The sequence below is a fragment of the Ceratotherium simum genome, chromosome 18 (assembly GCF_057802395.1).
Source record: "Ceratotherium simum simum isolate JZ-2026a chromosome 18, ASM5780239v1, whole genome shotgun sequence".
Lineage (NCBI taxonomy): Eukaryota > Metazoa > Chordata > Mammalia > Perissodactyla > Rhinocerotidae > Ceratotherium > Ceratotherium simum.
The window spans coordinates 58,007,257-58,029,056 of record NC_141917.1 but is presented as its reverse complement, the minus strand read 5'-3'; the positions used below and the strand labels follow the sequence as shown (position 1 = coordinate 58,029,056).

The following is a 21,800-nucleotide window of genomic DNA, read 5'->3' as shown; positions in this document are numbered from 1 at the left end:
TGAAGGGGCCCACCTAACAAGCACAAATACCTGCTTGGATCTTGCAGACGTGCTGTGAGGAATGTAGCCCAGATGAGAAGTGTGTGCTACATTCTGCACTGCAAAGTTACCCCATAAAATGAAATGTAAGCATGCAGCGATAGGGGCTGGTTAATTATAGCACATCCCCGTAACAGGACACTGCAACACCACGGACACAAACAGAAAATCAAGGGAGAAGTGATTAACGTGGGGATAACATGGGGAAATGTTTCAGGAATATTTTTTTTGTTTCGTTTTTTTAATTTATTTATTGTTCCCCCAAAGCCCCAGTAGATAGTTGTATGTCATAGCTGCACATGCTTCTAGTTGCTGTATGTGGGACGCGGCCTCAGCATGTCTGGAGAAACGGTGCGTCGGTGCGCGCCCGGCATCCAAACCCGGGCTGCCAGTAGTGGAGCGCGCACACTTAACGGCTAAGCCACAGGGCCGGCCCACAGGAATATTTTTTTAAGCATATACAAAATAATATGCACAATATGCCAGTTTTGAAAAAAATGTATATGTATCTTCCCCAGAGGCAACTGCTGTGTCCATTTTCTTGTGTATCTTTTCAGAGAAACTATTCACAAGCACACTTATATATCTTAATGATATATTTTGGAAATTGTTCCCTCTATACATAGATCTATCTTTTTAGCATCTGCATAGTGCAGGTAATTTTTCAGCTTTAACAATTTTTTTCAAACTTAAAAAATATATAGACGATACAAGTTGTTACTTAAAACACAGTGGGTGGGGCCGGCCCCGTGGTGTAGTGGTTAAGTGCGCGCAGCTCCGCTATTGGCGGCCTGGGTTCGGATCCCGGGCGCGCAGCGACGCACCACTCGTCCGGCCATGCTGAGGCAGCGTCCCACATACAGCAACTAGAAGGATGTGCAACTATGACGTACAACTATCTGCTGGGTCTTTGGGGGAAAAAAAAGGAGGAGGATTGGCAATAGATGTTAGCTCAGGGCTGGTCTTCCTCACACACAAAAAATAAAAACAAAAAAACAATGCAGTGGGTGACTGAGGAAATCTAGGCCCATCCAGACATATAGTCTCAATAAAGCCAAAGCCTGGTGTGACTGTCAACTCATTTCCCACAGTAACTGAACTCCTGTGGTCAACTAGCTGAAGCCACAGCAAGAGGAAGGATGTGGGAACAGAGATGGTCCTGTCCATCCCAGAGCAAGGAGCATTCCTTGCGCCCGATCATGTGTCACCAGGCAAACCTCTGGTCACAAAGGAGTTGACCGGGGGAGACAAACAGGAATATACCAGTCTCTGGGAGAGGACACTTCTCGGTACTTCAGACTCTGGTATCTAAACAGTGGGGCCATCCCTAAACCTGGCCCTGCAGAACAAGCCTTGATTGTTAGGCGGTGACCCCATCCCACAGCAGAGCCTCCTGAGTGAAATGAAAGGCTACACCTATGTTCGCACCAGCTCCTCTTAGGAGTATGTGACAAAGGTGAGGAAAAACAAAACAGCTCACTTGATGGTGGCTGCTCTGCAGGGCAGAGGGCCCTGGGCTTGGAGTCACACTCCTGGGTTCCAGGCCTGCCCCGTGGGCTAAGCTTGCCTTTTCTGTTTCTGTTTTCTTCTGTAAAATGGGGCTAATATCTCCCTCTTGGATTCTGGTAGTTAAACGAGGCATATATAATACAAAATGTGCAAATAAAATACCCTGTGAATTGTAAATGCAAGTCAAAACATTCCCATATGCCCCTCAAATTACCCTGTACTTTCCTTCGACTTTTTTCACGTCCCTTCGACGTAGTGCCTGTGTGCTCCTTAATTACACATCTGTACATGAAGCTGAGTGCTCTGAGGGGAGGAGGCTGACGGATCTGAGTTCCTTGTACTTGGCACAGATTAAGTGCTCAGTAAATCACTGAACAAAAGGATTATGAATTAAAGGATGTAAGCAATTGTTTTAGCAGAAACTCATACCCTTCCACTGTGATTCAAAGAAATTCTCTGTTGGGAATGGTTTCTGAGGGGAAAGGGGCTCTGGAGGCAGACTGAAGTGGCTGTGTGATCCCAGACAAGTGACTTAACCTCCTGGGGCCTCGTTTTCCTCTGTGAAATAAGGCTGATAAAACAACATAGACAGACGATAAGGACTGTGTGTGAAAACCCACCACTGTCAGGCATGTGTAGGTACTCCATATTAGCTAGGAGTCCTCAAAAATATGCTTCATAAGCAGAGCTGCCACAACGTTCTTGGATTTTCCATGTTAATTCTGTTCAATAAAGGCATGTCATTAACTGTTAAGCTGTGGTTCTGGTTTTATTCTACCATCTCATAAATTCACAAATCACATGTCCTAGATTTTGGCTCAGGAAAAAAAATAAAAGGTTGCAATACACCTTGATACAAGAACCAAGTTGGTCTGCTCTTTCTACCTCTTGTATGTTTTGTTGCTGGGCACACTGAAGACAGGGTCACTCAGAAAGAGATCCTCACTGACAAACTGGGACCAATCTTGATTCCCTGGAGACCATCATTTATTTTTGGTGAATGCCGTCAATGAATATACACATGGTATCATTCCCACAGAACAGTCTTTAGCATTTAAATCTTGAAAAGAGGTGACAGTTGAAAAAAAGAATTCACAACTTTCAGATCCTTTAATAATTTAACATTCTATGCCCTTAAGGCCGGTAGAACTTAAGGTATCAGGGTCTGGCTACATCCCAGTGACGATAAAGGGCTTGTGGCATGATGTGTGCCAGATACACAGCAAAATTCAGAAATTCCAAGTGCTTTTCCACTTGAACATATCTGGTTTCTCTCCTTTGTAATAGCGGTTTTTGATTTTCCCTAGAATGAATGACTTAAAATAAGGTGCTTAAAAATTCCACAGCGAGTCTCCAAATAGTGAACAAACACTATTCAGAAATGCCCTCTGAGCCTCGGGTTCCCCTTCTATAAAATGAAGGAGTGGGGTTGGAGTTAGTGTCGCAGGCCAGACCCTACCATGGTTGGGTATGTGAAATTGGCTCCCACAAACCCAAGCAGTGAGGGGACTGAGGGGAACAGAGCTACAGATATGAATGAGGGGTGTAGGGTGCAGGCTGGGGGCCAGGGCAGGAAGTGGCTGGAAAACTGGCCTCCAGGAGGTCAATGTCAGCTCTGAACCTTCAAGACTCAAAAGTGTGTCTTTGTCTTCTGATCTGATGATTTGGTCTAATATGATTGTCTCATTCATTCCAGTGTATGTACCTGCTGTAAATTTATGTACAGAATCAAATATCCCATTTATTAATTTATAAACTGTAATAAAACCAGTCATTTCCCCTCACCAGCAGATCTTGCATTGGAAAAGGAAAATGAACTAATATACAAATTTCAGCAACAACAGAAATTTCATTAAACCTGAATAGAGGCATAATTCATTTTGGAGTTCAATTATCTATTCAAGGAATCAGTTACTATTATCATAAAGACAACCACTGTAATATCTTTGCTGTGCAAAATTATCCTCATTTGTTGTTACTCACCAGTGAGAAAAACTCAGCTGCAGACTCCTGCCTCTGGTGAAGGCACTCAGCAAGTTCTTGTCACAAATAACACCCTTCAGGATTGCCTCTTCTGGTTTTACACAGCAATTGTCTCAAAACCTGGGGCCAAAGTAATTATAAAGCAAGCAATAGACAAACAGGGACTCCTGAGGCTGGTGGTGTGTAAACTCATAGGCCAGGAGGTGACCCTGCGACCTCTCCAGGAGCAGCTCATTCATAAGCTGACAAAATGTAGCCTCTTAAATACAGAATTCCAATTATGAAACCAGGAGTCAAGCAGAAGCTACGGTGCTTCCTCCCTCAACAGAGAAATGTCTCACTCTCCAGGAGGTAAAGGGCGACTCGCCAGCCCATCTGCTCACTCCAAGTGCCTGTTCAAGAGGCTGGGGACGGTGCTGAAGGAAGAGGACAGCCATCACAGAAGACCCCACCAGCTGAGCCAGTGGTCCCCTCCGTGAGGGCATAGTCCTGTCATGATGCAGGAAAGACGGAGACCCCGCCCTGGACCTGGATGCACAGGCGTTACCTAGTGAGGTGACATAATCTTCCTGATGACGTGACTCTGCCAAAACCCGAACTTCTCTTGATCAAGGCATCCAATTTGGCACACCAAATCATAGCTTGGTGCTCACCCCCTCTCTCCTTCACTGGACATGATTCAGATCCTAACGTAAACACCACAAGAACAGGTCATGGAATCAGAGTGCTGCAGCCTCATCTGTTACAGACTGTTGAGATTCTTGATTCATCCCACCTTCAGCCATGGGGGTCATTAGAGAGGGGCTTCAGAACTCTTCACGGCCTCCTACTAAATGCCGAAACGTGTCAGGCGGGCAGCACCAGTAGGAACTTTTCTTGTTTTCAAACATTTAAAAACAAAAACTTTCCAATCCATAAGCCACTCCTCATGTGTCCCCTACTGGGGACCAAGGCATAAACACACACACACAGGTAGAAAATATTCCCTAGAAAAATGCAAGATCCTCATAAAATCAACATCTCCCCACCAGACATCCCAAGTCAGCACAGAAGTGGTGAAGACTCATCAGAAAAGACGAACGAGTCTTGCAAAGCTAGAGCTTGAAACACTGACATGGCCTCCCAGTGACCCTCCTCACGGCCCAAGGGTAGAAAGGGACAGAGGAGAGCACCTGCCCTTCCCCTGGATCTGGGCACACACACCCCCTCTGACTCGCAGGTCGAAGAAAGAGGCTCCAAGGAGTCAATGCTAATTGCAATAGCCTTTCACTTTGGAACGTTGGCCAGTAATTGTGAACAGCCATGGGGCTGAGCGGGAAACAGGGTCCATCTCGGTTGCTGGAGATGTTCTAAGTAGCTCTCACACTCCTCCTCTGCTCCATGCCTATCTGAGCAGTGGAGTTACAGCGGCTAGTTTGTCACTCTCAGGCACCACCCTACGGTCCTCTCCTTGGCCCTAGGAAACCACCTCTTGCCTGCACCGAGGTCTGTATCCACAGCGATCCCACCTTTCCAGAGATGGTCCTGAAAGTTAGCTAGAAAGCAGACAAGAACTCTGAAAAACACGACTGGGGAGTAAGTCCACACAGAAAGGTAAAACCCAGCCAAGATCTCCAGAGACACAGCCCTCAGATGTTAGACTCCAGGAAGAAAGGGCGTGAAACACCAAGCTCAAGGGGGTGCTGATCCTCACTGCAGGGATGGCATCCTGCTGCCCCCCAGAGTCTTCGGATGGTTATGCACCGGCCCCTTGGCTGGATTATACATTCACTGGTTGTCAGAAGTTTCTGGAGCTGCTGGGGGTCGGGGAAGAAGTCGCAGAACAGTCTGTCCTGCCCTCTAGACTCTACACATCGTAACGGTTCAAACTGTATGAGTTTGGGTAGCTCTGCCGGCTGTACTGGAAGTGATCTGTTAGGATGTTGTTTTGGCTGTACTGATAGTCCTCTTGCTGGGGGAAGAGGATGCCATTGTGGGGTTTCTCCAGGGGGCTCCAATGATGCTCCTTACTGCCCAGGTCCCCCGTCGTGACAGGGAGGAGGTGCTTCCGGGCCTGCTGATTGGCATCATACTTGGTCTGCAAGGTCAAGAGAGAAATGAGAGAATCTGCTCCTTCCCTAGGACATGCCCACAGGACAGGGAGCTCGTGACTCACAGCCAAGCAGCTCTTCAAGGCTGATGCAGGCGTCGACCCCAGCAGGGTCAGGCGTGGCCAGGAACAGTTAACAGACCAGCCCTCCCTGTTAGCCATCCCAGGTCTTAATACCTGACTAAACAGAGTCCTTGCAAGGAGGGAGCAAAATCCCCAACAAAGCCCCAGTAGACCTGAGAGCCAGGGCTGGAGCGAGGCATGGCCTGCGGTCATCTATGCACGAAAAGGAAGGCCGGGCCGGTGGGGCCACACCAAGACCATACACCAACCAGTGGCAAAGCTGGTGGCTGGAACCCTGGCCTCTTAGCAACTGGGGAGGCCCCTTTCCCCCTCCCACCAACTCCTGGTGCCTCCTTGGGAAGACTCACCTTGTTGTACAGAAAGACCCCCAGGATGGCTGTCATCATGCCCAGGACGTTGGTGCTGGTGACTGGGTTTCGCAGCATGATCAGGGACACCGTGATGACCATGATTCTCTTGGTGGCATTGGCAACCGAGTAGCTCAGAGGGCTGATGAGGTTGAGTATGCTGAAGGCGATGACGTTCTGGGCAAAGTTACAGAAGCCGCTGACAGCCAGCAGCAAGAGCGTCCAGGGCCACTGGGACACAGAGGTCTACCGAGACAGGGAGCAAGAAGAGCGCTGTGGCCACACGGCTGCCCTGGCAGAGGTGGGGGAGGGGCACGGTGGCTTACAGTCGCACCGTCCGTGGGGAGCAGACCCAGGTGGGTCGTCGTGTGATACCAGGTGCTTTATATCACAAGCTCTGACCCTCACGACACAACAACAATCACAGTAATCACCCCCCGTTCCTGCTGAGGAAGCGGAGGTGCCCAGAGGGTGCAGAGCATGACGTGAACCAAAGCCTTCCCTTGTTCCTGGACAGTGAGCGGCCGGGGCTCTGGGGTCAGTAGAGCAAAATCTGCTTACTGGACATCACCTCAGTCCCTTCAGGCTGCTGTAACCAAACGCTACGGACCAGGGGTCTCACAAACAACAGACATTTATTTCTCTCAGTTCTGGAAGCTGGAAGCCTAAGATCAAGGTGCCGGCAGATTCCACATCTGGTGGGAGCCCTCTTCCTTGTTCATAGATGGCATCTTCTCAGTGTCCTTGCATGGTGGGCGTGGTGAGGGAGCTCTCAGGGGTCCCTCTTGTGAGGACACTAACACCATTCCTGACAGCTCCACCCTCATAACCTAAGCACCTCCCACAGGCCCCACCTTCTATACCATCACATTGGGGGTTAGGTTTTAACATACGAATTTTGGGGAGACACAAACATTCAGACCATAGCAGACAGGATGCATTCTATAGGATGGGGAGGTCCTGGGAGGGCAGCCCCTGTGTGTATGAAGAACTCTCCAGGCTGGGAGCACAGGCCTTGGGTCTGCCCCGTCACTGGGAGCTCCCAGGGAAGCTGCTTGACCTCTCTGGTTGCGGGTTCTTTATCTATGCAATGGGGGAGAATGATCCTTGCTGAGCCTGCACAGCGCTGCTGCTATGAGAGGATCAAATGCGATCATCGCTCTGAAAATGCTTTAAAACAGTTCCAAGCCAAACAAGCACAAGCAGAAGGTGATGTTATTGTCAGAACTTTAGTTACCATCTGACCCTCACCGGAATGAGGCCACTCTCATCAACGGGGCCTAGAAGTCAAGAAACCACAATGAGCAGACATCTGCACCACAGAACCCCTCTGGCTTCTCCCAGGTCAGGCAGAGAACCATGGAGGCCCTGCCCTGGCCAGGTGGCTGGGGATGCTCAGTGCTGAATACTTATGGATTTGTATCTATTTAGGACTGGACTCCAGAAGGCACATGGCCTGGCTCCTAGGCCTGCCCGCCCTCTGCGGTCCCACCTCAGTACCAGTCCACTAGGCCAGGGAACCAAGAGGCTGCTACAGGCAGGGCTACCAGGCCAATGGAAGGACGTCAGGAGATGGCACACCTGCCATAGAGGGCCCCAGGCTGGCTGTCTATCCAGTGTCTGTGACCCAGACAGGGGTGTGGGGAGAGCACCGTGTCCTTGTGCTTTGAGGGCAGAGCAGTCTCAGACCCAGCGTGGCTTGGTCGAGGCAGCAAAGGCACAGCTGCTTAGCAGTGCCTGCTCTCTGCGGGCCAATTCCTGGGCCACACTAGCCTTGGCCACGGGGGGACACAGCTGGTTCCCCACAGGACGGTGGTGTTTAGCAGCCCTGCCAGGATAGGAGCTGGAGCAATCTTATGATGGCTGCCTGATTCCATCTCCACCACCCTCTGAGAGGGAAGGATCACGGGGTCCTCTTAAATGGAAGATGTGCTTAGGTGACCTGCTCAAAGTCACCCAGATTTGTGCTCTAATTGGGGTAAGAGCCCCTTGTAAGGCACACGAGTACACAGCATGCCCTCATGGGGAGCTGGCCTCTTCTTCCAGGAATCCTTCCCTGAGTGACCAACACAGACTTCTAGCTAAGCTATTTTTACAAGGCAGGCAGCTTGCATAGATATCTATCTTCCAGGAAAGGAACTGAGCCAATCCAGCTTTTTAAAAACAGTGACATACAATAAAGTTGAGAATGTTCCTTGAGTGTTCCTTGTGATGCATAGTTCCATAGGTTTTAACACGTGTATTGATTCTTGTAGCCAACACCACAGTCACAATTCAGAACAGCTCTATCACCCCAAAACACTCCCCCAGGGTTCTACTTTGTATCAACCCCGTCTCCTAACCCAAGCAACCACCAGTGTGTTCTCCATCACGACAGGTTTGCGTTCTGGAGACTGTCGTGTAAGTGGAATGATACAGCATGGAACCTTCACAGACACGCTTCTTTCACTAGCATAATGCCTTTGATATCCATCCAAGTTGTTCTAAGGGACAATAGTTGGTACCTTTATTTTTATTGCTGAGTAACGTTCCATTGTATGAACGTACCAGTTTATTTATCCATTCACCTGCTGAAGGACATCTGTGTTGTTTCCAGTTTTTGATGATCATGAATAGAGTTGCTGTAAACATCTGTGTACAGGCTTTTGTGTGAACCTGAGTTTCATTTCTCTAGGGTAAATATCCAGGAGTGAGACTGCTGGGTCCATACAGGCAGTGTAAATTTAACTTCATAAGAAACTCTCAGATGTTTTCCAGAGTGGCTGCACTACTTTGCATTCGCTCCAACGAGGTATGACATAGTTCCAGTTAGCCCCATCCTTGACAAACTTCGTACTGTCATTATTTTTTATTGTAGCCATTCTAACAGGTATGAAGTGCTATCTCATCATGGTTTTAACTTGCATCTCCCTAATGACTAACAATGTTGAATAGATTTCATGTGCCTATTGCCTATTATACCATCTGTACAATCCCAATAGTGAAATGTCTGTTCAAATCTTTTGCCCATTTTTAATTAGGTTGTTTTCTTACTATTGAGTTTTGAGAGTTCTTTATATATTTGGAACACAAGTTCTCTGTTGGTATGTCATTTGCAAATATTTTCTCCTGTCTGTAGCTTGTCCTTTCTTTCACTTAACAGTGTCTTCACAGAGGAAAAGTTTGAAATTTTGATGAAGCCCCATTTACCAATTTTTTCTTTTATGGACTTTGCTTTTGGTGTAATACTAAGAACTAATCTCAAGTCATGAAGATTTTTCTCTGTTTTCTTCTAAAGGGTTTAAAAAAAAATTGTTTTAGGTCTAGAATGCATTCTGAGTTAAATTTTGTATAATGTGTGAGGTCTAAGTCAAGGCTCAGTTTTTTGCATATGGATGCCCAATTGTCCAATACCATCTCTTAAAGAGACTGCCCCTTCTCCACTGAATTGCCTTTGCACCTCTGTCAAAAGTCAATCACCCCTAGTTGTTGTGAGTCGTTTCAGAATCTCTCTTCTGTTCCACTCATCTATGTATCTCCCTTCATCAATATCTGTATTTTTTATACTAAGTCTTAAAATTAAGTAATGTGATTTCTCCAACTTTATTCTTTTTCAAATTTATTTTGGCTATTCCAGTTCTTTTGACTGTCCTTGTAAATTTTCCAATCAGCTTTTCTATATTAAAAAAACTATTTAATATGTATGTACATATCTATCTCTCTCCATACCTGCAGCACAGAGAGATATATAGATTAGTGTATCTCAACTTTTTTTTCATTGTCACTTTTCCCAAGGAGAAAAATTAAAGTTAAAATTAATTAAATTAATGCAAAGGAAAAAATTTTATTGGGTAGAGAGAATTTTATTTCTTCCTTTCAAACCTGTTTCTTTCTTTTTCTTGTCTTATTGCACTGGCTAGGAGGTCAAGTATGATGTGGAATAGGCAGGTTGAGAGTGAACCTCCTTACCTCATTCCTGAATTTAAGGGGAAAAACATTCAATCTTTCATCATTATGATGTTAGCTATAAATGCCCTTGATCAACTTGAGGTAGTTTCCTTCTACTTCTAGTTTGTTGACTTGAAAGTGTTCTCTCTTATTCTGTGTTCTGAAGGAGACTGTGTAGAATTGGTGTTTATTTTTCTTTAAATGTTTGGTAGAATTTGCCAGTAAAATCTGGGCCTGATGATTTCTTTTCAGAAAGTTTTAAACTATGAGTTCAGTTTCTTTAATAGCTATAAGACTATTCAGGTTATCTATTTCATCTTGGGTAGGTGAGTTCTGACAGTTTGTGGTTTATGAGGACTAGGTCTCATCTATATTGTTGAATTTATGTGCATAGAGTTGTTGGTAGTATTCTTATGCTTTTAAGGTCTGTAGTGCCATTCCCTCTTTCATTCCTGATATTTGTAGTGTCTTCTCTATTTTTATCAGTTTTGCTTCTGTTGAAAGTATTTTATGTTTCCTTTAAGACTTCTTTGGCCCATGGATTATTTAGAAATGTGCTGTTTAATTTCCAAGTGTTTGGAAATTTTCCTGTTACCTTTCTGTTACTGTTATTCCATTATGGTCAGAGAATATACTTTGTTTTCAATCCTTTTGTTAAGGTTTGTTTTATGACACAGAATATAGTCTATCTTGGAATGTTCCAAGTGTACTACTTGAGAAGAATGTTTATTCTGCTATTGTTGGGTAGAGTGTTCTATAAATGTCAATGAGATATCCAGTTGGTTGATGGTGTTGTTCAGTTCTTTATTCTTGCTGATTTTCTATAGTTCTATTGATTCTGGAGATTCTATATTTGCTGGATATAGAATCATGTGTTCACAGTTCTTTAGTTTCAGTACTTAAAAATGTTATTCCACTTCTTTCTGGTTTTCATGGTTTCTGATGAGAAACATGCAGTCATTCAAATTGCTGTTCTTCTATAAACAATGCATCATTTTTCTCTGGCTGCTTTCAAGATTTTTTGTCTTTTAATCTTTTTCCCGTCTGTGGTTCAAACTGGATAATTTCTATTGATCTATCTTCAAGTTATTGTCTTTCCTCTGTCATTTCCATTCTGCCATTGAGTCCATCTAATGAGTTTTTAAGTTATTGTTCCTTCCATTCTAAAATTTCCATTTGGTTCGTCTTTCTATCTTCTATTCCATTTGTTTCAAGAGCATTTGCCCTTACTTCTTGGAGCATGATTATAATCATTGCTTTAAAGTCTTTGTCCGATAATTCCAACATCTCAGTCATCTCAGTGTTGGCAATTGTTAATTGTCTTTTCCCACAAGACATGATATTTTCTTGGTTCTTCATATGCCAAGTAATTTTGGATATTGTATCCTGCACGTTTAGAATATTACATTATCAGACTGTGGGTCTTATTTAAATCCTGTGGGGAATGTTGATATTTTGTTTTAGCACACTCAGCTGGGTTCAGGCTACAAGCTTGACCAGCCTTCTGTGGATTGTGGTTCCAATGTCAGTTCTGTTTTCAAAGGCTTTTCAGTGGTAGGTGGCTCTGTCCTGAGTGTGCACTACCGCGTGGTCAGTCTCAGACCAGGGCAGCAGTCCATCCTGTAGTTCAGTTTTCAAAGTCTTTGGTATGCTGTGAGGATCAGATCCTCACATGTGCAGCTCAGGGGTGAGCCGAGGATTTCATGGTGTTTTATGAGGTCATGTTCCCTGAGTTCCTCCTCTCCATGATCTCCTTGGTAACTTCTGGTTTCCTAGGGCTCCAGTCAGAAAGCTGATGCTTAATTACCCTACTCTGCTGTGCCCTTCCCACGACTGCACCTCCATTCAGGGGCCAAGCGGTGGGAGGATAAAGAAAGAAAAACCTGCAGCAGGGACTAATCCCATTCTGTGACTGCAGAGAGAGGCTGCCCTCCCGCGGCATCTCAGGTGCCAGTGGGACCCTGCCGCCACCACCACCACGGGATTGCTGGGGGCCTGGGATGCAAGAGAACAAAGGAAACAAAAATAAGAGAAAAAGCCCAACAAGGGATTTTCCCCACTCTCTTTGAGCATCAGGAATCCCCTTTCCCACTCCCTGAGCTGGAAGTAGAGGGCTTCTTGCTCTGTTCTCACCCAGTGCCCACTGCCGCATTTTGGGCTGCCTTGAGTCCTGGCTGGAGATACAAGAAACAAAAGAAAGGTGAACTCACTGCTGGCTCAGTGGTGCTCTGAAGTCTGGTCTTCATCCCCAGCCTGTCTGCTCCCATTTCCTTTTCAGTTTTCAAATAGCTGCTTCACGCATCCTGTCCAAGCTTTAAAACTGGGCCACCTAATCCAGACTCTGGCAATCCTTGCCTGGCTTCAGCTGAGCTGTCCGGCCGTGGGGTTGGGCGTGTCCAGGAACTGCCCACTGTAGCCTTTGATTCTAGGTAACATGGCGAGTGGCAGACCCCAGCTGTTCTCCTATCTGACTCTCCTCCCTCCCACTCCTGAGCATAGCACTGGGACAGAGCTAACTCACCTGGTGTCTGTGTGGGAGACACAGGGCAGAGAGGAGGAGCCCAGGTAGGTGGGGACCCTGCCTTCAGGCTGCAGCACAGTGGAATACTCCTAGGGCTGTGGTTAAAATGCGCAAGGGCCCCATCAAGGTAAAAAAAAAAAAAAACATGCCCTCAACAAGGAAAAGAGGTTACTAACGGTAGTACAGGGGGCCGGCCTGGTGGCGTAGCAGTTAAGTCCCCGCGCTCTGCTTCAACGGCCCGGGGTTCACCAGTTTGGATCCTGGGTGCTGACCTACACACTGATCATCATGCCACACTGAGGCGGCATCCCCCATAGAGCAACTAGAAGGATGTACAACTATGACATACAACTATCTACTGGGGCTTCGGGGGTAAAAAAGGAAAAAAGGAGGAAGATTGGCAACACATGTTAGCTTAAGACAAATCTTCCTCAAAAAAATAAATAAATAAATAAAAATAATACAAAAAAGGTAATCACTAGAAGAAAACTAAAAAATGTCCTAAATAGAAGAAAAAGCAAAGAAACGAGACCAGAGCAAAGCCTACATATACAGCCACATGTCACTTAATGACGGGGATATGTTCTAGGAAATGCGTCATTAGGTGATTTCATCATCATGTGAACATCATAGAGTGGACTGAAGGGTAACAAAATCTGCCATGCCAAAATGTGTCTCTTTAACATGAGGATTATTTTAGGCTGATTATTTTTAAGAAACAAAAGACTCAGAAAGTTTTTCCTGTTACCTCCCCCTTAACTGCCTAAAAGAATTCAGAAAAAAAAAATCTGTCTTGGTAAGCGAGCTATCACCTTAGCATCACATGATCTAGGTGGTAGACAGGGAGGAACCTAGAAAAGCCTGTTGATTGGGCTCCTCTCTGTGTTCTTCTGTTTCTGTGTGGCCCAACACTTGTTTTCCACACGTTTGCTCCTTTTCACCTACCTGTGAATTGCCTTCCTTCCCTCCCCTTGAACTCCCCAACTCTCCCCACCTCCAACTTCTTTTGTCTTTAGCTGAGGATGGTATTTAAGGTAAGGGCTTCAGCCATTTTGGCGAGTTACTTGGTTTTCCTGGGTTTCTCCCATGTACACGTTATTAAACTTGTGTTTGTTTTTCTCCTGTTAATCTTTGTCCACCTCACACCTGTCAGAATGGCTATAATCACCAAGACAAAAAATAATAAATGTTGGAGAGGATGTGGAGAAAAGGGAGCCCTCATACACTGCTGGTGGGAGTGCAAACTGGTACAGCCACTATGGAAGACAGTATGGAGATTTCTCAAAAAATTAAAAATAGAGGGGCTGGCCCGGTGACATAGTGGTTAAGTTTTCACGCTCCACTCCAGTGGCCTGTGGTTCGCAGGTTTGGATCCTGGGCGTAGACTGCTGCACCGCTTGTCAAGCCATGCTATGGCGGCATCCCATATAAAGTAGAGGGAGGGCCGGCCCCGTGGCTTAGCAGTTAAGTGCACGTGCTCCACTACCGGTGGCCCGGGTTCGGATCCTGGGTGCGCACCGACGCACCGCTTCTCCGGCCATGCTGAGGCTGCGTCCCACGTACAGCGACTAGCAGGATGTGCAACTATGATATACAACTATCTACTGGGGCTTTGGGGAAAAAAAAAGGAGGAGGATTGACAATAGATATTAGCTCAGAGCCAGTCTTCCTCAGCAAAAAAAAGAGGAGGATTAGCACGGATGTTAGCTCAGGGCTGATCTTGCTGACAAAAAAAAAAAAAAAAGTAGAGGGAGATGGGCATGGATGTTAGCCCAGGGCCAATCTTCCTCAGCAGAAAAGAGGAGGGTTGGCAATGGATGTTAGCTCAGGGCTAATCTTCCTCACAAAAAATAAAATAAAAAAAAAATTAAAAATAGGGCCGGCCCCGTGGCTTAGCGGTTAAGTGCGTGCGCTCCGCTACTGGCGGCCTGGGTTCGGATCCTGGACGCGCACCGACGCACTGCTTCTCTGGCCATGCTGAGGCCGTGTCCCACATACAGCTACTAGAAGGATGTGCAACTATGACATACAACTATCTACTGGGGCTTTGGGGGAAAAAAAAGAGGAGGATTGGCAATAGATGTTAGCTCAGAGCCAGTCTTCCTCAGCAAAAAGAGGAGGATTAGCATGGATGTTAGCTCAGGGCTGATCTTCCTCACAAAAAATAAATAAATAAATAAAATAAAATAAAACACACTACTTTTGAAAAAAAATTAAAAATAGAAATACCATACAACCCAGCTATCCCACTACTGGGATTTATCCAAAGAACTTGAAATCAACAATTCAAAGAGATGTATGCACCGCTATGTTCACTGCAGCATTGTTCACAACAGCCAAGACATGGAAGCAACCCAAGTGCCCATCGACTGATGAATGGATAAAGAAGTGGTATATATATACACAGTGGACTACTACTCAGCCATAAAAAAAGACAAAATCGTCCCATTTGCAACAACATGCATGGATGGACCTGGAGGGTATTATGTTAAGCGAAATAAGGCGGACAGAGAAAGACAAACACCATATGATCTCACTCATATCTGGAAGTTAAACAAACACATGGATAAATGGAACAGATTGGTGGTTACCAGAGGGGACAGGGGTGGGGAGGGTGAAAGGGGTAAAGGGGCACATGTGTATGATGATGCATACATACTAGACTTTTAGGGGTGAGCATGATGCAGTCTATACAGAAACTGATAAATAATGTACATTTGAAATTACACGACGTTATAAATCATTACGACCTCTATAAAATAATTGAAAAAAAAAAAACCTGTCTCAGTGTCAATTCTTAGACCAGACAGAAGAACCTAGAAGGTATAGGAAAATTTCTTCGTCCCCTACAATACTTACACAAACCTAGATGGTCTAGCTCACTACACACCTGGGGTATAAGGTACTAACCTATTTGGTCCGTCGCTGACCAAAACGTTGTGCTGAGCATGACTGTACATGTTTGTACATTGCGTGTACATGTAGATGCCAGTGAGTTGTAACACAACAGTACAAGTGGACTGACGCCAAACCAATTGAATATTATGCAGCCAATAAAAGGAACAAGACAGACCTAATATGTCAATATGGAATCATATCTAGGACATAATATTGAGTGAAAAGAGCAAGGCACTCTTTTCTAAATATCTAAAAAGTCACTTTGTGTAAGGAGGGAAGGTATGAATACACACAAATTTGCTTATATTTGCAAAAAGACATACTGACAGGGTAAACCAAGAACATAAAAATGGCCACCTATGGGGGAGGGTAGGCAGAGGGTGGAGGCGACAGGGATTGAAGCCAGACTTCTTTGAATAAAACTTGTCCTATCATTTGGCTTTGGAAATATAAAGGTTTGACATATTCAGTGGAGAAAAAAAAGAAAGCAATGCCTAAAAATTGAAAACAATCGGAAGTAAAGGAACCCAATTGCACAACAAGTTGGTGACACAGGCACATTGTGAAAACCATGATTTCAAGTGCCCTTAGAACACAGTATTGCAATTATACATCTTTAATAAACATGTCCTAACGACAAACAGAACTGCGAAGAAATCTTAAACTTCTCTCAGTCCTCTCCCTGCAGCTGTCCTGTGGGAAGTCTCACTCTGAAGCAATTATGTGTGTGTAGTAGAATCACGTATACGGATTAACTAGGATAGGATAAGCCAATAAGAAATGTTGTGAGGCACCAAGTGTACCAGAAAAGATATAAGAAAACAAATAAAAGCAGTAATAAATCCTGTAACGTTAAATTGAAATTGGAACGAATCAGTATGAATTCTCCATTCTGCCCCCAAATATGTCTCTCCTAGTTTTTCATGGCAAAGGCATAAAAGCAATGACAACCTAATAGCAGTGAGCACACAGGGCACTCAGGCTGTGTCTCTAAACACTGCTCTCCACTAAAAGCAACGTGGGTTTCCAAAGGAGTGGCTGCCTGCAGGTCTGGGACAGAGGTGCACAGGGTGAGGAGGACACCTTCTGGACCAGAAGCTGCCAGAGGCTGATGTGTGCTGTGAGAAGGGCAGGGAGCCAAGAGGAAAGACTCCATCCCCCAAGACAGGGCATTGTGACTGTGCAAAGAATACGTGCAACTGACAAACATGGATTCACAATGATGCTGGAAAAAAAAATAAAAGAACCCTCCTTCACCCAAAAAACGCTCAATTCACTGGTTAACATTTGAAGTAAGCTTTAACTCTTTACTCTGGAAATTGGTAATTAAAAGGAAGAGAGGCATTAAATTGCTTTTCATTCACTGTACTTTAAGGTAAGGGACTAGTCCTGGTTGATGATGGAAAGTTCTTCACAGAAAAATTACAGCTCATCAGTGTGGAAGGGAAGTTAGAACACAGGGCCACAGTTTCCTCATCTGGAAAACAAAGAGGCTCCACTACGTCCACAGGTGTGCTAAGGATGAAAGACCAGCGTGACGAACCCAGTCAGACCTCATGAAGCCCTAATAAACATGTACTCCTCTCTAACCCAGGCCTGGAAGACCACACTGGTCTCCTTCTCATCGCTGTCACCTGCATTAGTTTCTAGCGCATTCTCTTCCCTGCAGCTGGTGGGAAGATGCTCGTTCTTGTGCTCAGAGAGCTATCAATACATGTGAAGTAAATGGAAACATGGACAGAGATGACACCAAGAAAGGAAGTGAGCAGTGCAAGCACAGTTTGACAAAGTCAAAGTGAGACCCGAACCAGGTTGCCAGGACAGGGAAGTCCCCTGTGCTGGCACTTTTTTTTCTTCTTTAATGCCATTGGTGCAAATGCAGCAGCTATCAGCAGCTGGGATCTAGCATGCTAGAAAAGGAAATGCAGAGGAAGCTGACTTCCTCGATTGCACACACCATGAGTCACAACAAAGAGCTGACTGTTAAAAGGGTTGGCTGTCAGAGGTCCCAACCGCCCCAAGTCAACATAGATGTGGAACTCCCTGACAGAGCACCGACTCTGGAGCCAGCCAAGAAAAGGGTGTGTTCTCAGCGATGGCCAACTCACCAGGTTGCTACTGATCAGGAAAGTCGAGAGGTCCACCAGGACCCACGTGGGGACCATAAAGAAGACAGCGTGGCAGCCCAAGATGTTCAACAGCCGGAGATGGTGGATCCGAGAATCTCTCAGCACCTGAAGAGAAAAACCTCTTTAAAGGCCGATGGAAACCCTAAGTGGCAAGAAGGGCTCCAGTTACCCAGGCCCCACACTGTGACTGGACGTGGACCCTGATGTCCGGCCTGACAAACCTGCAAGTGCACCTGTGATGAGACAGGCAACCTGTGCCTGAGACAAGCATGATGTTTCAGGCATCAAGGACCGAGAAAAGAAAAAACAGCAACACTCAGTGCTGGTGAAGCTGCAGCGAAAGGGACCCTCTGAGATCCCGCTGGTTTATGTCTACACTGGTGTTTAGCCATTCTGGAATACAACCAGGCAAAGTATATCAAGAGCCATAAATGTCTCATACCCTCTGGCCTGAGAACCAACTGTAAGCCCATCATAATGCAATAACCTGAGAGAAAGAAAAACGTCACGCAAAGATGTTCACTGTGTTACTTATAATGAATAGTTGTGAATAACCTGCATTTGCAATAGGGCAACTGACTGCATTGATTGTGGTACCTACAAACCATGATCATTACAGGAGGTAAGAGCGATAATTGTTAATGATGGGGGAGAATGCCATGTTGCAATAGTAAATGACAAAACCAAAAATTTTAAATGTGTCTATAATATTACAACTCTAAAAACTGTGCAGAAAACCCCCTAGCATTAATAGTAGTTCCCTGTAGGGGACAGTCCTGTGACTTTACTTAACAGCATGGACACTCTGGGCAAGGCGCAGGGTTCTTGGTCCTTCATCCCCAACACCCACCACAGTGCCTGGCACACTGAAGGTGCTCAGGAAGTTTTCTGATTGTTTTTTCATTGGGCTTTTCTTGATTTTTTCACACTGAGCATATGCTAATTTTATAATAGAAAACATAAACTATTAAAAAAATAAAACAACAAATAGAAAACCAGCAGAAGGGCTACAGGATTTTTTTCACTCCAACACCACAGAAATCCCTACTTGGCTACTTTTTCTTGGCTCCTTGCCCCCCCGTGCCCCCCTGAAACATCATGCACATCCTGGACAGTGCCCAAATACCTTTTTGGAGAAAATATTCTGAAGCGAGAAGCACAGTGTGGCAGCAAGGGCGCTGATGAGCCCCCACATGTCAAACGACAACTCGGTGACGGTGGCCAGCAGGACGCCGCTGATGATAGGGATGAGTGACAAGTACACCTGCGGGAGGAGGGCGGGGGGCTGACGGGCTGGAGTGAGCTGGGCTGCCCACCACAGACAACCGGAGGGAAACCCTAGCTGCTCTCCCCTCCTTCATCAGAGGGACACCACCTACCCTTTGGACAACAGTGTGAGCTGTGCGGGAGAGGCGGATGGTTATCGGAGCCCCTGGGGGCAGGTCCTAACAGATCTATCCAGCTGCTGCCGCCGCCAACACCAGGGTCTGAAACCCTGCTCCTCCGAGAGGCTGGCCGGATCCCTCTTATTTTGGGCTCTTCCAACATGCAGTTCCCCCTGGCCGGGACACCCCCGCCACGCCTTCTCCAGCTGGAGACCTCCTTCCTCCTCAGGTCTCAGTTCACACACCAGGAGAACTTATCCAACGCACCTCCCCCCAGATCCTGTCAGGCTCCTCTGCTGCGTGCCCCCGCTCTCGACCCTTACACGTCTGCATCCCCGCACCGCTTTAGGGTGGCACCTTGTTCACTGCTCTGTCCTGGTGCCCGGCACACAGCAGGCCCCAGGAACTGCTGGCTGAAAGGGCGAGTAGCGAGGGCCTGACAGGAGGCCTTCTGCAGGGTGCAAGCTCCCCAGGGCCTTGTGCCGGAGCAGCTCTTAGCTGCCGGAGATAGGAGTCCACTGCCCGCATCTGGCTCTTCTGACTCCCGCTCATCCCTCTCCTACCAAGGACACTCTTAAAGCACTGCAAGATTTTAGGAGGGGGTGGTGAGGCCCTCCCCCTGCCCCCCACTAGAGGGCAGAGCAGAATTCCAGCTCTCCCACTATTGGCTGTGGCCCTCAGGCAAGTGACTCTCCTCTGTGAAGTCTGGCTTGTTCCCCTGAGATCAGGAATGACGATTACCTGCCTTATTTGCCTCACTGGGTGGGTCCATACCTTTTCCTCATTATCGTTAGTCTCCCTGCCTAGACCATTCCCGTCTTTCCTCACTGGGTGAAGTTTCTAGCTCCTTGCCCAAGCTGGGTACAATGTCCCTCACAACGGGGAAACCTGATAACCACGCTGTGACATCCAGAGATGCAGCTGCACACCTCCCGGGCAACTCCCACCCGGAGAGACAGGTCACACCTGCCATCACCCTGGGGACCAGGATAAAGATAGGCTGCAATAAAAAATCAGCCAGAGATGGCCCAATTTCTATAAGCTGATCCAGGGCACTGCCGCTCTGAGTTACATAAAATACAGGATACCAGAAATGAACCGTGTAGAAAAGAGACGCTCTGTCCAGCATGAAACAGATTCCAGCTGGGACAACAGAGTCCCACTTCCACTTAAGGACATGGGGCAAGGCTGTCTCTGGCTAAAGCCACAGCTTCTCTCGCCCCAAGCCAGAAAATATTCTGGCTTGGCATCTTGAACAGACCCTGGATTGTTCCAAAAGCATCTTCCTTATGCAGCCCTGGGTTCTGCGTGCTGCCTTCACTTCCATGCCCAGGCAATCACAATCCCTGGCTGTCTGAATTTCTAAGACTTTGCTGGATTTTGCCAAAATCAGACTCCTTTGACAAGCCTCTCACTTCTGACCACAGAAGTCCCCAACCTAACCACTCTTTCGCAAGGAAGTGAAAATTGGTCAGTTCCATTCCTGCAAGGAGCCAGGTATTTCATCCCTGGTCCCACCGGAGGGGCACCGGGTGCCTGGCTGAGATGGCACCAAGTCATCGTCCACCAGCAACCCCAAGGAGGGAATCAAAAAAGGGAGGAAAGTTGGACCTGAGAGGGAAGAAAGCATCTCCAAGATCACACAGCAGAGACAGCTCAGGGACACACATGCTACACACCACTGTCCCTAAGGCGATTCCAGAACATTAGCAGCAAAAAGGCCACGGAGGCCTCTAAGCTGACTTCCTTATTTGACAGGAAGCCAAGTAGCCTGCAGGCCAGGAGCCTGGACCACGTCAGCAGCTGGGCACTAGTCGGGAAGCCCTTGGGACCCCCACCTGCCCAGAACCCTCCTGGGTTACCTTGGTGCTCTGCTTCTCCTTCATGATGATCCGGGACAGGAGGACCACCCAGATGGGCATGGTGGCCTTGACTGGAAAGAGAGGCAAGAGGCGCTCAAGGAGCTGCCCTAATCCCGGGGCCCACCCTGGCAGGCTGTCCCAACTCCACGGCGGAGTGGGAAAGGCTTGGCAGCCCCTCAAACCAACCAACAGTTGTGATCAGCCCTGCTCAGCTCCCAGCCCCCTTCTCAGCCTCTCCCTCCCTTCCTAAAAGCCTGGGCGGCCCCCGGCACCTTCTGGGCAGAAGCTGACTTCTCAGCCCGGCATCCCAGGCCATCGGGACGGGCCAAGGCCGACGCACTCCTACCCAAGCGCCGAAGCCCCGTGCGGCGCGCCCCGGCCGCCGCCTCCCAGGCCGGCCGCGGAACCCACCGGTGTGCGCGTAGGACACTGGCACCTTCCAGATGCTGACGTGTGCAGACACGGACGCGAAGTACTTGCCGAAGGCGAGCGGCAGCACATAGCGCGGGTAGAAGCGCGGCGGCAGCAGCGGGCCGGGCGAGGAATGCGGGCCGGGCCCGGGGCCCGAGACGGGCGGCGCGGGGGGCACGCGCCAGGCGCGCAGCAGCGGGGGGAGCCCCGCGCACAGCGCCAGGATGTGGCACAGCGACACGGTCACGGGGAACGGGAAGGCGCTCAGAATCACCTTATTGACCACGTTGCCGCCCGCGCTCAGCGCGTACCACAGCAGACACAGCACCGCCACCCGCGCGCCCTCGCGCGCCCCACCGCCGCCGCCTCCTGCCGCTCCCGGGCCCCCCGCGGCCGCGCCCACCGCCGCCGCCGACGCCGCCATCCTGCTTCAGCGGCCACCCCCTCCCACCCATCCGACGGCCGGACGCCGGGCGGGGGCGGGGCCGGGCGCGCCGGCCAACGCCGCTCCCCATTGGCCGCCGCCGCCACGCGTATACGCTACGCGCCGGCAGACGCGCCCGCCACCACGTAGCGAGCGCAGGCCCCGCCCACCCTCGGGAGGCCTTCCGGAGGG

The 21,800-nt window shown here is 47.8% G+C and overlaps 1 protein-coding gene across 3 annotated transcripts; it reads right to left on the bottom strand.

Annotated features, from left to right (window-relative positions):
• Window positions 1-2,517: 2,517 nt before the first annotated feature.
• SLC35E1 (solute carrier family 35 member E1) lies at window positions 2,518-21,623 on the bottom strand. 3 transcript variants are annotated; one of them, XM_087443649.1, is made up of 6 exons: window positions 21,185-21,623; window positions 20,774-20,844; window positions 18,653-18,790; window positions 17,506-17,631; window positions 6,052-6,297; window positions 2,518-5,608 (listed from the first exon to the last, which is right to left on the bottom strand). In XM_087443649.1, the coding sequence occupies exons 1-6, from the start codon at window positions 21,606-21,608 to the stop codon at window positions 5,378-5,380; spliced, it is 1,236 nt and encodes a 411-aa protein (XP_087299775.1). In that variant the 5' UTR covers window positions 21,609-21,623; the 3' UTR covers window positions 2,518-5,377. The 3 variants fall into 3 exon arrangements, with proteins under 3 accessions (XP_087299775.1, XP_087299776.1, XP_087299777.1); XM_087443650.1 differs by having other exon boundaries at window positions 6,052-6,228; XM_087443651.1 differs by lacking the exon at window positions 18,653-18,790.
• Between the last annotated feature and the right edge of the window lie 177 nt (window positions 21,624-21,800).